The 18,062-nt window shown below is 38.3% G+C and overlaps 1 protein-coding gene across 7 annotated transcripts in view; it reads right to left on the minus strand.

Annotated features, from left to right (window-relative positions):
• Nucleotides 1-1,861, minus strand: part of EXOC6 (exocyst complex component 6) — an 86,237-nt gene extending 84,376 nt beyond the window's left edge. For 4 of the 7 annotated variants that reach the window (XM_018069182.2, XM_018069180.2, XM_018069181.2 and 1 more), the window contains exon 1: nucleotides 1,665-1,852. In XM_018069182.2, coding sequence (XP_017924671.1) covers nucleotides 1,665-1,786 — 122 coding nt within the window. In that variant the 5' untranslated portion in view covers nucleotides 1,787-1,852. Of the gene's footprint in view, nucleotides 1-1,664 lie in introns of all 7 variants that reach the window. The other 3 variants (XM_018069178.2, XM_018069176.2, XM_018069183.2) reach the window with 2 other exon arrangements.
• Nucleotides 1,862-18,062: the final 16,201 nt, after the last annotated feature.

Raw genomic sequence — 18,062 nt, forward strand, 5'->3', positions numbered from 1 at the left:
TCTGGGATAGTTCTGGTTTGTTTCATGGTATGGTCTTGTTTTATTGTTATTATTATTTGTTTGGTTTGTTTTGATTTAAGCGCTCCTGCGCACGCGGGCCGTGCCTGTGTCTGTCCCTGCCCCTGTCCCTGTCCCTGCAGGAGGCGGCTGCCAGGGCCGGCGGCACTGACCCCTGAGACGGAGGCTCTGCGGGGGTTTCTGCATTCGGCTTATGTCACAGACTTGATTCCTTCCATTCTTTAGGTGATAGAAATTTGGGGATCGGGGTAAAAATAGAACAAAACAAAACAACAACAAAAGAAGTGCACCTTTTGGCGCGTTGGCTTGCTACCTTTCACTAGAAATTGACATATTGTTTCCTAGTGCTTCATTTTTTGAGGAGGATCAGCAATCTTCTATTTAAATTATATGCTTTGTGGTCTGTGGCCAAAGATGAACTAGTCCTTGGGTTTTGCATGCTCAGGAGACAGGATACACCTGCTTTCTGGGCAAAGTTATCTGCACACAAGTGGGAAGCCCATGCAAAAAAATAGGCCAGATGTGTAAAACTTCAGGGTGATGTGTAGCTACTTTTTCCAGTGAGGAACTAACAGCAATTCACAACTGTGAATGCATCAAGGTCTACAATAGCATTTGGCACCCTTCCAGTTACTGTAATCAAAGTACTCGTCATCTCTCCTGCCCTGGTGCAACTACACCTGTACATAAGTTAGTAAATGGCTGCATGTCTTGTCTGTGCTTGTGGCTTTATCATATTCAGTGTTGATTCAGATGAATTTATTGATGACACCTACTAAATCAACAGGGACTATTCCAAATGTAGACAAGTGCCTACAAAGCGCATGATGCAAAAAGGAATAAGAAAAATCCTACAAGCTACCACCACAGTAGTAATTCCTTCAAGAAGTCATTCAAATGCAGTAATAATCTTCCCACGTTCCTTTTTTTCCCATCACCAAAGTACTGAATGATAGATTGACACATTTTTTTCAGGGTAAATTAAATTTTCTTTTTTTAGCCTGATAGTTACTGCAACCTGATGCCTACAGTGCCAGGCAGGCTATTTTTAAAACTCTTCTACAGATACTGACATTATACTTAGACATATAACATCATAATCTTTTGTGTATTACTCTTTTAGGGACAAATATGCAGAGGAAATTTTTTCAGTTACACTTTTACCATTAAACAGTTTCCATAAGCTGCAAATGAAAAAAAAATCTTCAGATATTTAGGAATATCCATGGTAAAACCTTAAGTAGTTGTGTCTTTAGTGATTAAAATAAGTTGCATTTCTTAAAAATGTAAGAATAAGAAGCACTTCATTATTTAAAAATTTAGCTGTTAATGTCAAATTAAAAACACTGCTACACTAAATTTCCCCTTGTTTTCATTTTTAAGAGTAATTTCTTTCTGCACAGCAAATCTGCAGCCAGTCATCAGGAACAGATCGCTTTGTCCTGGTGAAAAGAAAGAGCTGAGTAGCTGACCTAGGTTTGTATTTTTTCATTTAGGGCCAATCACATTGAAATTAAACTCAACTGTCCTGTAGGCATCAGGGTCAGGAAAACCAAGTTTCTAATCTACTGGACTGACTAAAAGAACAGCTATAGAATGGAACATATCCATCATAAAGAGTATAATATTATCAAAAAGAAGCATACCTTACTGTGGTTCCAAGAGGCAGCTCAAAGGACTGGATCTCAGCAAGGGCATTTTCATATATCTGATCTTTGTTTTCTTCAGGACACAATTCTGACAGATTTGACATGCTTTTCCTTGCCATAGATTAGCATAAACTAGTCTAACTTTAGGAGAGGACTTTTATTCTGATTATTATAGTTGACTAAGTGACTCCGTAGTCAGCAAAACCAGGCATGAAAAAAGAGATCCTGCACTAACCTCGTGACTCCTGAGGACTTTGTGTCCAAGAATGGTGCACAGCTGCTGTTTTCCTGTCTGCTGCTAACATTTGCCTCATAGGCAGTACCCAGGCCTCACACTATCTTTGTTCTGTGTGCATCCAGTTTTTTTATCTTAACCGGAAATTTTCTGCCAAAATAATATTTTTACATTTTTGAAATAGCCCATCATTAACAAATAATAAGCCTGAAATTTGGTAATTTTGAAAACACAATTTTAAAGTGGCTTCAGACTCTAGGCATCAGTGCTTAATTTCTCTGTTAGGTTTTATGAGATTAAAAGCAATTTTAAAAAAATATTGTGTTTTTCCTTTTGCTTGTGTAAAAAGCCTGCTTGCACAAGGAATTAGCTGGATTTATGAAACAAGGTTATGAACCTTGTAAAGCAGATAAGAAAAGCAGAGAAACTTCTATGTTTTCCTATTTTTCCTTTGCAGTATTATTAAACAATATTTATAATAAAAAAATTGCAAAAAATGTTCTGTGATAACTGTGGTTTTTCTGAGTGTGCAATAAAAAAAATTGTTACTATTGCCTGCATGGAAAAAAAATGGATAAGCAAATGCTGAGAGCAGTGCTGTCAAGTCATTGTCATTATGATGATGGCAAAGAAAATACACAACTGACATGAATTATTTTAAAATTTCAGGCAGTTACTTCAAACACGAGAGTGAAGTTCTAGATCTTTCAATTTAAGCCTTATTAGAAGACTTATTCAATACTATTTGGATAACCAAACTTTATATATTTGGCTATTTTAAATATTTCAAGGATTTTAATCAAAATTTGTTTCCTTTTTCAGTACTGCTCCTGAAAAAAATGACAAGAGTCTTGGTCATGGTGCAGTCAACTATTAAATGCAGGAAAACAGAGATTACTCATTTCTGATATATTGTGATATATTGTTTATTCACCTCTCTGTGTCCAGTGGGAACACTGGGGAGATGAGTTTACATCACTAGCAGCGGGAAAGAACTCTAAAGGCTATAATGAGTTAAGGCTACATGCACATCTCCAATGTGTTCCATTGAGCAAGCTGTTTTAATGGCCTGTTTATTTTTAACCTAAAGTAAGCAATTGCTCTGCTAGCATTAATAACCAATTCATTTCCTGCTTTCACATTCTAAACAGAGTTGTGAGTAATTTTTACATTTTTCACAAGAAATTGGAGCCTGTGATTGAGCCATCCAGCCACTGGATGTCACACAAATGCAGATGAAAGGATATTGTAACTGCTCATTCTTATCTTAACGGTTACCAGGCTTGGTATTAATTTAACAATTATCAGGTGACACTGTGAAAGTAAAGTGCAAAAATTATTACAGTCAGCTTAAGCTTGTTCACGTTGTAGAAGACTGTACATCTACTGCCACTGTGGCAGGCAGGCCAGGTAAATCAGAGATGCCTTGGACACCTGCACCCAGCCATCAGACACCATGGCTTGCAATAAAAATAGAATGACCATTTATACAAAGAGCTTTTATGACTTTAAATTAGTTCAATACTTACAGGGGCTTTGGGTACAACTACTTCATTCTTTCCCCAAAATTTAAACAGAAACTTGCTTTAGGAAATCAGCCAACCAAAATAAACAGGACTCTGAATCCCTTGTGCAAGTGTTCTTGTTGGTATCACAGCTGCCAGGAAATAAATATGTTTAGTAAGAAAGCAAAACAATGTAAAAAGAAGCAAACAAATACAAAGGTGAATGACCAAGACACAGGCAGGTGTTATACTCTCTTCGTTTGTGGCAGTGGGTGTTAAAGTACCTTGATTCTTTGCACAGGATTAGACCAAAGAGCACCAGGCCCAGCTGCTTGGCTCTCCAGAGTGGTTTACACCCACACTGAACCTGTCTGAGATCATGACATGTAGAAAAGAATCTACCACATAGTGGTGGATCTGTGTCTGACCTCAGATCCGTGGGCAGGAGCACATTAACACCTGCCAAAAGCCCTTTCTGCTGCAGATGACCCTGCTTCCTCCCTGTGCTGTCTGTTCAACCTGTGCTCTCCTTCTCCACTTCTGCTCTTTCCGTTGTCCAAGGAAATAAAGGTTTTTTGCAAAAAGACAAAAGGACAAATTCAGTACAGTCATATGACGTCAGCTTCTGGCAGAACAGTATCTTTACTTCACAACTATACATAACATAGAGGCTGCAACTAAATAGATTGTCAGCAAAGACAATGCTAAATATTTAATTATATATATCTTTTTTTTTTTAATGTATGGTACTCCCTATGCAGAAAAGGAGTGTAGTAGTTATAATTTTTGAGGTATCACACTTGTATGAGTTGAGATTTAACCGGATCAAGAAGCCTGAGAAAGTATTAATATGCTAGATGTCCCTGGTAGAAAAAGGGAAGGTATTTTCTGTGCTGGTTAAGTTCCCGCTATTTCTGTGAAGGAAATATTTAATTGTCTGGTCAGGCAGAAACTTCAGGCCCTGTAAGCTGTAAAGACAGCTGCTGCCATCTCTCCAACCATCCTGAGATTTCCCTTCAAAAAAATAAGCCAAAGCACCTATTTCTTGCTGAAGGTGTAAAAGTGGTTCACAGCTCTGTGTAGAATAAGAGGGGAAATTGAGGCAAATAACAAGATTGTGAAGCAGGAAGCAGAGGCTTATCTAGAGCAAAACCACTTTCACCACGTCCTTTTTCCCTTTCATCCCATAATACTTACTCTTCCCCAACCCTAATGGGATACCAGAGGGCCAAGAACCGCTGGTTTAAATCTTGCCTGCCCGCGCTAATACTTTAAAAACACATTTTACCCACATGACCATTACATAAAATGTAGCATGTGCTGTAGTATAGAATCCCTACTGGGTATGCAATTCCAGTGTAGATTTTTTTTTTTAATTGCTAATACAAGATTAGAAGCATCAAGTTTTTTTAATTTTCTTTCCCAGTTGGATTGGAATCCATTTTGAATGATTCATGGAAAAGAGGGAAGGGGGAAAATGTCCACCCTCAAATGGAATTACTATAGATAATTTTCTCATGCAATGCCATCCATAACAAATGACTTCATTGGCCATTGCTCGGATATCTCCTCTTTACATCCCTCCACAAAGACAACAATGGCATTAGTCATTTCTCTGGCATCTCCTGCTCTGGTACTGCCTCCTTTCCTGGGCTCATCCCCAAACTGGACCCTTGAAAACCAGCTGATTCTCCTTAGAAACTGTACTGGCTGCTCCCATTTCCCTTGTGCCTGCTTTTCTGGTGGCCAGACCTATTTCTGCCTGCCTCTCAGATGAAGCATGGTGGCAACAACCCTGACAAATGGTTCCTGGGGAAAACAGACAGATAAGGAGAAGATGGAATTACTGCTGCCATATTTTTCCTTGGTGCAGATGTGCTTTAAGAAATTTTATTTAATCTATAACCTGAATAGCTACCTGGGCTTCTTGATGAATACTGCCATTGGAGATTTACCAGGAGGAGGAAGGGAGCTCTAACTTGTTTCTCACTCATTTTTCTACCCACCCTCCCATCCCCTGAAGAGCTCTAATCAACAACATGCACTTCCCTGTACCTCAGCATCAACAGTACAGCTGCACCTAGCTCAGCCTGGCCTGTTTGATCAGGACAAAATTATTTTTTTTCAAATGTACCATTGAAAGTTTGCATTGAAAAGCTTAGGCCTATATAGCTCAAGGTTATGCCATCAGGAATTAGGCACCTTTGGCCAAGCAAGTACAACAAGAGCAGCTACATGGGAACAGATGATTAAGTGCGACCTATGCAGTAATAACCTGTGTACAATATAGGCTGGGAGGACTGGAGGACTTAGGCAGTATCAGTTTCAGCTGGCAGAAACATATTGAAGACAGCAATCTTTGCTCTGTAAAAAAGAGAATTCTAGCACCTTGCTAGACCTCTTCATTCATTATACACAAAAAATTTATTCTCAAGATTTTTCATTTTTTGAGATAAAACCATGCAATTGTGTATGAAATAGGAGTGTAAGAATAATTTAAATAAAAGGTACACTGGTTACCTACCTTCTTGTGCTTTGATCTTTGTTATATACTGCTTTTTCAGAATAAATGCACCATGAACACATTAATAACTTTGATATTAACTTTTAGAAACTGTAATAAAACCCTTACCAGATTAGGTAGAAGGCCCCTGTGTATGATTCACAGCCATTTGTTGCAAATCAATACATTTTTTAATTGTCCCAAATGCACTTCAGTATGGTAAGGGTTTGCAGGAGGAACTGTGCTTTGTTATTGCATATAACATTTTTATTTCTATTTTAAAACAATTATTTTTAGGTATTACATACACACCATAAACCAAGGGAAAGATGCTAGGAGTTGTTTTAGTGCTCAAAGCACTACCATAACTAAAAATCTGAGTTTCCTTGAACTGAATTGCACCTGTCTCTCTCCAAAAGCTACTATGATATCTCCTTAGCATGCATCTGTTAAAATGTATTCTTTTAAGGTTACTGACTTGCCTGATCATTCCATACTGACAGTGCATTAGATAGCAGCAGTGAAATTACCTTGGTTTTCTTTCAGAGCATTTAAGTGAATTATGCTTCCTGAATTGTAATCAAAATGCATAAATACATTGGTTTTTGTTTTAATTATACTGGATTTAAGAATTGGACAGTGTATATAACAATCTCCACCAAAATATTGAGGAAACAAAGTTCTATTGCACATTTACACCTGTTTTTTTTATAGTAAATTGCTCAAAACAATATGCATCTCTCCCATTAGGAAGGCAATGTATCACTAACTACTTTTGAAATTTCACTGACATCTTACAAGTGTCTAAAAATATCTGAAGAGATTGACAGCTGGTGCTGATGTTATCCATGTCTAAGTCAATAAAGGAATCGAGACTGCTGGCTGGACAGCAGCACTTCTCTCTGACAGCAGTGGGAACAAGAGGAAAGTCACTCTCATCATACACTTTTTTATAATGCTTGGTGCCATTGAGGAACAAGTACCACTGTAACATACAAACCATGAAATAACACTCAGCCCCATCTCTGAGCACATGCAAAAAGTAATTAATAGATCAGACTAAATAAATACCTCTATTTTTTAACACAGCATTCAAATTTCCTATTTGAAGGAGACACTTTAATAACACTGGATAATAGCCTACAAATTAGCATCTTTATCATTCTCCAGAACAAAACAGTGATGCATAAAAAAAGTTTTCTTTCTGCTTACTAGTGCTTTTAAGGAACAGGCATCGATTAAAACCTTGAGTCAAGGATGTGCCTTGGGAGCCTGAGAGCTTTGCTTCCTTGTAGGCAGTGAGGAGCTATGTTACAGATGCTGTCCTGGAAGACATTGCTTCTCTGGAACAGGAGGGCTTTTTTTTCTCCCCCCTTTAAGAGCACCCAGTCTTAGATAGCCACAGCGTTTAAAGTCATTATGTAACCCAGGAGAACTTTCTAGAGAAAAACAGCCCCTATTCTAGTTTGGAGTATAAGCAAGTCAGAAAATAAAATTACTTTTGAGGGTAGGACAAGTGTATGGACCTCTGACTGGTGATGGCCAAGTGATCCCAGCTTGACAAGTTGCTGCAGTGAGTGACATACACTGTGCCCAGTCTGAGTCTGTCCTCATTGCAAACTGAAACCCTTTAATAGAAACCACCACAAACAACCCACTCAGAAGTCTGATCATTTTTGTCATGGCCTATATTCTTTAAAAGCTTTAGGGGAAAAAAAAAATCCCTTGTCTGAATATAAGCTTGAATCACTTCAGCTAACAATTAATTAAACTAAATATCTCCATAGGTGTTTTCAGTCTCTCAGGTTCTTACTTCAGTTTAGTTAGAACTCCACCTACTTGACTTAAGTGAAATAACTCTGCCTTTATAAAGGAATACTATATCAGCTTTTTGCACCAGTTTTGTGCAGGTGAGGCTTATGCTTCTGCTACATTCTCCACTCGTGGTTCACTGAAGTTTGCAGGAGGGGACAGTTAACATTAGCTTACCACTCTGTGATGGCTGGTATTTTAATTGTCCTGCTAGTCAGACCTAGCCAGAGGAAATCTTCAGAATTAATTTTGCTGAAGAGCCCGTGCCTAACTATCTAGTTGTCTTAACAACAGTAAGAAAATTTAGAGGAAGTACCTTGACTGCCTCCTGCTTAGATAAACTGAGTTTTATTACTGTCAAAGAAAAAAAAAAAATAAAAAAACCCCAACATTGCCAAATAGTACTATACTTCAAAAGAAAATCTCTTTTCCAGTAAATGAAAGCCGGAATTATTATTTACAGGATCACACCACACTAGCTGCTTTTTTGTAATATTTCCTAGCTATATTCAATTAACACTGCACGTTAGACCTTGTAAATCAACACTAATAGCTCTGAAAGGAACTTCTTGTTTTTTGAGAACATTCCAGTCCGCAAACACTTTTTCCAGTGAAAACTGAACAATTACAATAAGACTCTGTTTTGGTAAGAAAATAGGAAATGATGTTAAACAAAAGGGAATGTTTATTTAGAAATTCCAAGGCCATTAATTTATATTAAGAAACTGTTTGTGCTCAGAGACTATAATCAAAAGGTGATGTGAAACATTGATCACAAAAGGACTTCATAGATAAGGAGCAAGTGCAGTGCTGGGTGATTGTATTATATATTAACAACTTCCATGAGCAGCTTTTGCTGATTCATTTGGCAGGAAGTGAGCTGCCAAGAGAGATTTCTAGGGGAGGAACAATCAACAATATTTTCATATAAAATAACCTCCAGTTACTGTATTGTTCTCACAACATTTGATAATGAATGTTTTCCTGTTCAAGAAAAAAAAAGCATAAATCACAAAAAACAAAGGCAGATCTGGTTTAGTGTTACAGTGCTATAAATACACACACAGTCCAGCAAAGTAAGGGAAGGGTCTGATCAATTAAAAAATTTGAAAGCTGGTAAGTACTTCTTGTGAAATTGCTGCACAGTTGGGAATTAAAGGTATGGTAAATGCTACTCTTTTTGGAGGAAAAAAGTTGCGCCTTTATCTGCCCTCTTGGTGGGAAGCTCACTGGCTGTGGCAGAGCTGGGATTTCCTCCAGCAAGCAGCACTTGATTTCCATTCAGGAGACCAAGGCCTCCACAGACACCGATACTGAGCCACACTGGGAAGCTGTGACAAGGGACAGGAGAGCTCAATGCTTTAAAAATTGGAACTGAATCACTATAGGCAGGCCCAACACAACAAACCCACCCCACAGGACATGGATGTCACCAAGCCAGCCCCAAGCCTGCCAGAACACTCCCAGGGCTCCCCTACAAGCAAGTCAGGTACAAGAGCAGCACAGCCAGCGGGTCCCTGCTGCTCCACCAGGACAAGGGGAGTTTGGTGGGGCTGTGTTGTAAACATATTGCATTGTAATTAGTCCACAGAAGGGGAACATGGTAAGTCTATGAGTCCTGGGCCACCTGGCCTGTGCCAAGGATGCTTTGCCCACAATGCCAGCAGGCATCATTCAGCTTTCTTAGACTCTTTCATGGCTACCACTGTTACAAATAGAGAAAAAAATTACTAATGCCTATAACTGATCTCAGTTATAGCTTGGTCTGTGATGGGACTGCCCAAACACAATGCATTTGGGAGCACGTGGTGCAGGACAGAGGATGGGAGAGAGCATGTACCAAGGAGCCCGTGAGAGTAAAAGATGTTGCAATTATTTTAGAGACACTTGTTGTAGGTTCTGCTCTAACTGGATACTGGTTAGATGTTATTCAGGACCAGTTGTGTAGTTCTTCAACACAGACTTTCCTATTATAAAGTTTTCTACAGTACTTGTCCACAGTAAACAGAGGCAGATTTAGGAAGCAACCTGTTAGAATGACTAGCGAAGGCTTTAAAGAAATTAAGAAGGAAAAAACCAGAAGCCAAATAAGTCAGCAGTTGTGGATTTTCATTCATCATAGACCTGGCACACTCTGGTTCTTCATATTCTCTGATTCAGGAAATAGTAATTAGGCAACTATGGAAAGGAAAGGCAACTACTGCAAAGGAAAAGTGCTGTGTATATCAACTGTCACGGAATTCCACTAATTTTACCACAAATGACCACCAGAAAAAGTACTGATTATCAAAATCCTGTTAGTCAAACATATAGAAAATATTCTAAATTAAGCATTTTGATTTTTTTTTTTAATTATAATATCTTGAAATGTTAGGATCAGTCAGCAAAATCAATTAGCATAACTGGAGCCTGAAATCAGGATAGAGTTTATACAGTTAATGTAAATTCAGACTTTGGAAAATGTTTTAAAATATCAGACACTGATGGCAAATAAATACTCACACTCTCACCTCTCATCCTGACAACACAGATATCACATCTCTCCATAACAATCCATTATAAGATTTAGGCTGTCCTGATAATGTAGCTCATCTGAGGGACAATTCAACAGCAAGCACTGCAGGAAAGACAAGCTTACATAATTAATCGTGGCAAAACAGATAGTGGGAACCTCAGAAATTCCTGACTTAAGAATCATTGTTAATAACATAAAATATTTGAAATCATTTACACACTGTAACTTACCAAGACAATAAGGATACTATAAAAAAAATACAAAACTGTTGAACAACAAATTGCATTCAACAATGTAAAAAGATTTTGGCAATTGAAACGTATTATTTAAAGTCCAAATTATTATTTAAATTGTATCCCCCTTTGCATACAGCAATCTACCGGAGACACCGAGAGGCATCAAAAAGATCTCAGGAAATATTATCTATTTGGTGGAATTAATTAATAACAAATACAGAGATTAAACACAGCTTATCTCCAATTACTAATGAAGACAGTAAAAATATGTGGATCACGTTAAGAATAAAACAAAAGCATTTTTCACATCAGGCTTTACACTAGCCAGCAAGAGGGATGCACTGAAAAGGTTAGAATGGATTAATTCCTCTGTTCATTAGACAGAGAGGTACGTTTATAAGACAAACCAATAAAAAGCACATGCAAGATGCATCTGTGGAAAACCACGTAATAGTGAACCTTCAGCAGTACTGAAGGATGCAGGTTTGCACTGCACGTAGAGATTCTGAAGATGTTAAAAAGCAAACAATTAGAAGAATTGCTAATGATAACTTAAAGGATTTTTTTCTCTTCTCTTACTTTATTACTAGTAGAAGAAACACTCCTGCAGTCTGATAGTCCTCTTATTTATTTAAACAATTGACAAGCTGAAATAAATTATTTAATATATTTATATGCTCATATATACAGAAGTTGTATGTTAGCTGTTACCTGCCACCCTTTTCCCCTGTAAGCTTTACATTTACAGTTCCCTTTGCCTCTTAAAGGCAATGTATCATTTTCAAAGGTTATGATCCCACCAGTGTAAATTTTGTCACTTGAAATGTAGCATACAACATTGTCCCCCATGTCTGCTTCCAAAGGGGAAAATTTGCTTGATAGAGACAAAAAGTAATTAAGATTTCAGGTTTGAGGGGGGGGTTTAATGCTTTGGCTACAGACTTTCAAAAGGCACAAAGGTGTTTTCCTTGCCCAAGACAAGCAACTAACAGACTTGGAGCCCACCACAGACCACTGGCCAGACACAATGGGAAGGAAAACCAGCCTTAGCTCTGAATTTTCCTGTGTGTTTAAATCAGACACTTAGTGATTTTTTTTATGTAGGGTTTGAGTTTGAATAGTACTTTAAGCACTAAACTGTCTCCTTAATGTTTAGAGGGGATTAAGTTCAGAGTTCACTGTGCTGTCTGTCATTTTAAAAAGATTAGATAGTTCAGTTCGGCTCCTACTGGGTATGTAAAAGTCTCTGTATTTATTGACTGTCTGGAGTCATTATCAAAGCTTCTAAAACCAATCGACACCTTGTAAACAAAAGTCCCATTATTTTAGTGATCCTGATAAGATTTACATGATATCCACATTTTTTTTAATGCTTGATTGAACTGTTAGAGGTATTCATACTATAATAGGTTATGTGTGATAAATGATTACAAATTCAATTAAGAAATTAAGCTTTACATTGGTTTGGAAAACATGAATTGATGTAACTCATCCTAATCTGTGTCAGATATAATTTGTAGTTTTGGGTTTGGATCAGGAAAATTCTGAAAGGTTTCAAATATTCTTCCAGGAAAAAAAGATCCTTTCAGAGGGAGGAAATTTTAAACTTGGGGAACTTTCTGGTGACTATTAGTAAACTGAGAAGCAGTATCATATAGAGGAGTCTGATGTATTAAAATAGTAGTAGGAAAGCTGTATACCACTAGAACACTACTACATAATTGTTAAATTGTATGAATTATTTATTTTTCAAACAACCAAACAAAAATCAAGGTGAATTAGGGGCCCAAATTTCAAAGAATCATTCTCAAGAAATGACTGAAGGGTTTTGGTTGGTTTATAAAGTGGCAAATTACAGAGCTGTCAATTTAACAATCACATTATAAATATCACTGACATAAGCCATCCCATTTCTGATGCCCCAGGACTTGCATTTGTAAGTCAGATGCTATAAACACAGAAATGCATTGCAGTGTATTTATGAAAGAGAATGATGTATTTCACTATAATTTTTTAGAAGATGGGTTATAAAATCATAAAATAAAACTGACAGACTAAGCAAGTTTGATTGGATTTGAAAACTTCAGCATAATTTTTACAACCCTGCTGTCATGGCAATGTTTTTTTCATCATGATCATGAAAGGAGGTAAGTTGAGGTACTGTAGGAGAGGAAAGAGCTTTTCTTAGGCCTGATGATATAGTTGGTCAAAAAAAAAGTTTCTGAATACCCAACTTATGCTGAGCATATCATGTAAGGCTCTGACATAAACTGGTTTTACAGAAAGCCTGCTCCTGATGAACTTCAGCTCACATTGTGCAACAAGTCATTTTGGTGATCCTTCTGCTGAACTTTTGTTTGCCAACATTTGATAAATACTTGCTACTGCAGATGTTAATGAAATGGTGTTAATAAATCAAATCAGTTTGTTAAAACCTGGTATGTTGACAGTGCCAAGGTATCCTGTAATCTATGACAAAAGGATCAATAGAAGCTCATGAAAACATTACCACTGTGGAACAATATTGATTTTTGTCTTAAAAATACTTACTTAGCTCCTGGACCAAATCATTAAAATCAATGGAAAGTCCTCCACTGACTTCACTGGGCTTTGGGTCAGGTATTTAGACTGACAATTTTTGATTCAGGTACTGTTTTTAAATTTGCAGGTGTAGAGCAGAATAGGGTCCTGATCCTTAATGACAAGTTCCAGGCATGTATGTGATGCAATAACAAGAAGTAGCTCTGGGAACAGTTTCATTGCATGGTTTTTCAGGAAATACAAATTTAGAAGGTTTGCATGATAGGCAAAAATTTAATCTCCCTCCATTATTACTGCTTCAGTTAGCGTAACTTGATTTTTCTAACTTAAATCATCCCCTTTTTCATCATGTTTAAACACAATGTTTAAGTAATGCCCCTTCCCATTAGAATAATTTCTCAAAGAATTTATAGCCTTCAAGGTAAAGGTCTGTGAAATGGGATTACAAGCATAACAACCATACAATAGCATCATTAAGGGTACTTCAGCTGCATTTACTTTCCAATGCTTGAATTTATTGCTCTACTGTAAAGTCTCTCTTCAGAAAAAAAATATGTTTAGTTCCATTTATAGAGCTGACTTTGCCTAGAGAGAGCCTAAGAGAGATTAGAAGTAAAATTATTTGAGATAGAATCAAAGAATTCCATCTTTTTAATTAGTCTGTTAAAGGCAGGAGCACCTAAAACAAATATTTAACTCTGTTGTTGAACACTACTGCCAAAGTCATGAAGAGGAAATTTATAGGGAGCTCTAAAGTCACTCAACAATTATTTCCTTGGGTTATGACTTCTCAAATTGCTGTTTATTGCCAATAGCACTACATTTCAACATAAATAGGATTCATGGGATTAGTGCACTGTCCTGGTAAAGATGTTTAATCTTCACTTTAAATGAAATATGGTAATTGAACCCCTTTCTTGTTGTGTAAGAAGTGCCTTTAAACAAGGTTGGCTATTTGTATACACACTAATGAATCTCTAGGTAAAATGCCTTTTTGGTCAGAAGCCAGGCTTGCCTAGTTACCTGATGTTCTCAGTAAATACAAAGCATGAGGTGAAGAGGTAGAAGAGGAAGGGAAATGTTCTATTAAGAAGGAAGAATTAACCAATACTGCTTAAAATACTTTATCAGCAATGAGAGAGAAAAAGAAAACCCTCAGGTACTAAATAGATAGTTCAAATTCCAGACACTTTAGTGTTTACAAAAAAAGCCTTACGAGTGTTTCGTTTTTATTTTTGTTTGGTTTGGTTTTTTTTTAATAAGTTTGATAAACTCACCCCCTCTTTTGGTTGATTGGGTTTTTTTGGTGGCAGGACTGAAGCACAGCATACTTTAGCAGAGAGCTGGAGACAGGATTACCTCCCAGTTTTAGGATGAGCACTTTCAAGTAGAGTTAAAGAATGCTCGCAATTCACAATGGGATTTGCTTTGTCAGAGATGAAACAATTCCAAAAAGTCCAGAAAAATAAGGGACCCCATCTTGTTACTTCATTACTTCTAGGGGTTGCAAGATAGCAAGCATTTAAGATCACTTTAAACAGTTGAATACATCACTGAGCTGCTTATTGTTGGAGTCTTTTAAAGTCCCATGCCAAAGGCAGTCAATACCTTTGAGAGAGTCTCAGAAGCACTTTTTACTGAGTCTTTCAATTCTCCTTCCTCAGCTACAGGGGTCATTGCAGCTCCGTTTGAAGGATGAACACACCATACCTAGGCACCCCCAGCACAAACTTTTCACCGAGGTAGGTATACATTTAGAGGGGGTGGGAGGGAGGGACACATGGTGCTATCTTAACATTTGCTGATTTCAGCTAGTGAATTATGGAACCCTATTTTTGCATCTTTGGCTTCCCTCACTGTCAGGGTACAGCTGACTTGTAAGGCTTCAGAGGCTGCACATACTCTAGGAAATTAATCAGGGTTTAATCACCTTTTCTGTGGCTCTGTGGCAAATGGCACAACACAGCTCCAATCCACACATACAGACAATCTCCTGCTGTAATGTATGGCCTTGTTCTTTCTGACCACTGGGACCAAGCAGTGGCTTCTGCCATGCCCTGAGAAATGTGCAGGCACTGCAGGGAGGAAGGCTGGCTGTTCCAGGTGACAACTGTCAATAAAACAAAACAGACATTACAGCCCTGTTCCCTGCCCCGGTGCTCACTCCACAGGGATACAGGGTCTGACCATGAGCTCAGACCCACCTGTACCTAGGACAGTGGTGTGACCACTGTCCCCTACAAGGGTCAGAAAGTCAGAAATCCACCAACAAGCACTGTTTCCCAAAGGGTGAACTAGAAAGGATTTGCTGAGGATGCACCCTTGCAACTCATTGCCCTAAATATCCCAACAAGTAAGAATTTTTCCAGGGTCCCAGAAAAAATTAACCAGGTTCTCCTCCCTCAAAAACATTGCTGAGTCAAACCATGCAAAAAAAAGAAAATATTTGCCCAACAATATTTAAAATCCCCCTACCCAGCAGTGGGAGATGCCTGTGAAACAGGAAAGGGAAGAATCAGCAGAAGCACAACCCGCTCCTTGCTTGGTGGAAAAGCCAAACCTCCAAGGTGGCCACCACATATCACTGCAGCCTGGGCAGGGCGTGCCTTGGAGCTGGATTTGGGAATTGTGTGGTTTTCCTAGGCTGAAGGACTTGGCAATAGAGGAAGTGCTCTCCCTGCTAGGTCTCTTCCTAGAAGTTCTCATTTTGTACATTAGGACAAGTTCTTGTTTTCCATACTGAAAAAATGAATTTTTGGTCACTTCTGATTTCTATCACGAGGAGCAATGACACAGTGATTTCTGATTTTGTGTGACTGCCAGGAAGCTGCTAAATGACTTCGCACATCTGATGTTCCCAAAAGTTAACCTGCAAATTTATTAGGACACCAGATGCAAGGAATCATATTCATCATCTGTTCCTTTTTTCAGAAAATGATCTCATCTGCTTTCCCCTTATTTTACCTTATAGATTTTGAGACAGTGGAATTCAAATTTATAGGTCTATTCTGGTTAATTCTGGTTAATGCTAATTCTTAAATTTTTTAGGACGGCAACACAGAAGCACTTTGTCAAATTCAGAAGGGCCTGGTTAAAAAAACAGAAACATATTTCTCCTCTTTGCTCCCTGTATGCTCCCTTGTTACAATCCCAACTATATTAGACTGTAGCTGTGATCCTCTCTGCCAAAACAATGTAGTGACATTTCTGAAAATTGGTGAATGATTGTTAAAATTCATCCAGGTCATTTTGAAAAATATAGAAATACTTTCAGGATAAAACATTCATATTGCAAGTAATATAACTGGCATTAAATACCATTCTTCACCTATTTTAACTGCCTTTTTTGTATAACATTCTTAAAAAAAATTTAGAAATAGTTCTACCTGGTTTTATGATGTCCGAATCAGTGATGTTCTAGCAAAAATTAATTCAACAGTGAAGTCTTGCCAACAGATTCCATATTTTTCAGGATTCATCAAATCATTCTTTCTGCACATGGAGCTGTTATCCTTCTTGCTTCCCTATAAACCACAATGTATGGAATAACAAATCACAAACATAAAAAATGCATGATTTCAAATGTATTAAAGCACCTGTCATTAAAGTGAAGATGTTCAACTCTCTTCAGATTAGAAGGCAGTGGCATTTAGTAAACAGGCTATGTACATAGAGCTAACATCTTTTAGACAAGATCAGCACTATTGTCCTATGCTAAAGTCCCTTACAGGTATTACATGAGCATATTTTAACTAGATTGTTTTGATGTCGTAGTTGAGCACAATTGTGCAAGGAGACACTGCTGGTATGTCATAGCTGGAGAGAAAAAAGAAAAGTTCTGCACTGAACATAATGAAGTATAGCAAAAGGGACCTGGGGGTCCTGGTCAAGAGCAAATTGAATCCAAGTCAGCAGTGCCCTGGCAGCCAGGAAGGCCAAGTGTGTCCTGGGGGGCATCAGGCAAAACATCACCAGCTGGTTGAGGGAGGGGATTGTCCCGCTCTGCTCTGCACTGGGGCGGCCTCACCTTGAATGTTGTGTGCAGTTTTGGGCACCACAATGTAAGAAAGATATTAAGCCATTAGAGAGTGTCCAAAGGAAGGCAGCAAAGATGGTGAAGGGCCCTGAGGGGAAGCCATATGAGGAGTGGCTGAGGGCACTTGGTCTGTTCAGGAGAAGAGGAGACTGAGGGGAGACCTCATTGCAGTTACAACTTCCTTGTGAGGGGAAGAGGAGGGGCAGACATTGATGTCTTCTCTGTGGTGATCAGTGATAGGACCAGAGGGAGTGACATGAAGCTGAGTCAGAGGAAGCTTATGTTGGATATTAGGAAATGGTTCTTCATCCAGAGTATGGTTGGGCACTGGAACACCCAGGGAAGTGGTCACAGCACCAATCCTGCCAGAGTTCAAGAGGTGTTTGGACAATGCTCTCAGGCACATGGTGTGATTCTTGGGGTTGTGCAGGGCCATGAGCTGGACTTCAATGATCCTTGTGGGTCCCTTGCAATTCCGGATATTCTATGATTCTATGACAACTCTGGCTGGTATACTTGTATTTGCCTTTTCCTAATGGCATAGTACAGCAGACCTGGTGAGACATTCTTCATTGCACTTGCTGGTTAATTTAAGAGTCAGTCACTGACTGATTTGTGCCAAGAATTCGGAGTTGAGTATTGTGAATTGTCTCTCTGGCATTTATGCAGTTAAACAAGGCCTATACCCACACACACAGCCACCAGTTGTTAAAGTGCTAGACACTCCCAATTTCTAGAGGTCTGGACAGGTTGTAAAAAAAAGGGAGTGTTTAGCAGAGTCCTGGCTTTTATAGACTCAAGAGCATCCTACTCACAAACTGGAAGTAGAGAGATCTACACAAACAGGACAACCCTCAAAAACCAAACCAACCTCTCATCCCAATTCCTCAAAACAGCTTTACAAAAAGATTTTGCAACAGTGATTTGTATGAAGAACATTTGTATGTTACCCACAAAAACTCTTGTCTAACACAAAACCCCACATTTTCATAAATTAGATTGTACGTAACCA

The sequence above is a fragment of the Manacus vitellinus genome, unplaced genomic scaffold (genome assembly GCF_001715985.3).
Source record: "Manacus vitellinus isolate BGI_N305 unplaced genomic scaffold, ASM171598v3 scaffold_15_pilon, whole genome shotgun sequence".
Lineage (NCBI taxonomy): Eukaryota > Metazoa > Chordata > Aves > Passeriformes > Pipridae > Manacus > Manacus vitellinus.